General features: G+C 51.9%; 1 protein-coding gene across 1 annotated transcript in view; it reads right to left on the bottom strand.

Moving 5' to 3' along the window:
- Positions 1-443, bottom strand: part of LOC107665490 (complexin-3-like) — a 7,537-nt gene that overhangs the window by 1,926 nt on the left and 5,168 nt on the right. Inside the window, exon 2 of the mRNA XM_016456403.1 lies at positions 153-240. Within this exon, the coding sequence (XP_016311889.1) occupies positions 153-240 (88 nt within the window). The remainder of the gene's footprint in view (positions 1-152; positions 241-443) is intronic.

The following is a 443-nucleotide window of genomic DNA, read 5'->3' as shown; positions in this document are numbered from 1 at the left end:
GGGGGGGGGGGGGGTGAAATGTGTCCGTTCCTATGCAATTCAGCCCAGTGTGTTTGTTTCACACAGACGAACGAGGCGTTCGTTCTCTGCGCTTTAAAAGTTTTAATTGAGTGGGCAGATGACGGGAGACAGAGAGTGTGATTAATTGTTACCTTTGGCAACCTGTATTTGTCTCTAAAGTGAGACCTGACTGTCGCCCTCTCCGCCTTCTTCTGGGCAAAATTGGTGTCTCGCTCTTGCCTGAGGAGAAACGAGAACAGAGGCATGTCAAACACACGCACACGCACACGCACTCGCACACGCACACAAACACTCACACTCACACTCACACTCACAGACACACACTCACACTCACACTCACACTCACACTCACACACAGACTCACAGACACGCACACACACCCTCACAGACACGCACACTCACAGACACACACACACACCCCC

Source organism: Sinocyclocheilus anshuiensis, unplaced genomic scaffold (assembly GCF_001515605.1).
Source record: "Sinocyclocheilus anshuiensis isolate Anshui unplaced genomic scaffold, SAMN03320099.WGS_v1.1 scaffold1303, whole genome shotgun sequence".
Taxonomy (NCBI): domain Eukaryota; kingdom Metazoa; phylum Chordata; class Actinopteri; order Cypriniformes; family Cyprinidae; genus Sinocyclocheilus; species Sinocyclocheilus anshuiensis.
Note: the sequence above shows the minus strand (reverse complement) of the source record. Positions and strands in the feature narration are given on the sequence as shown.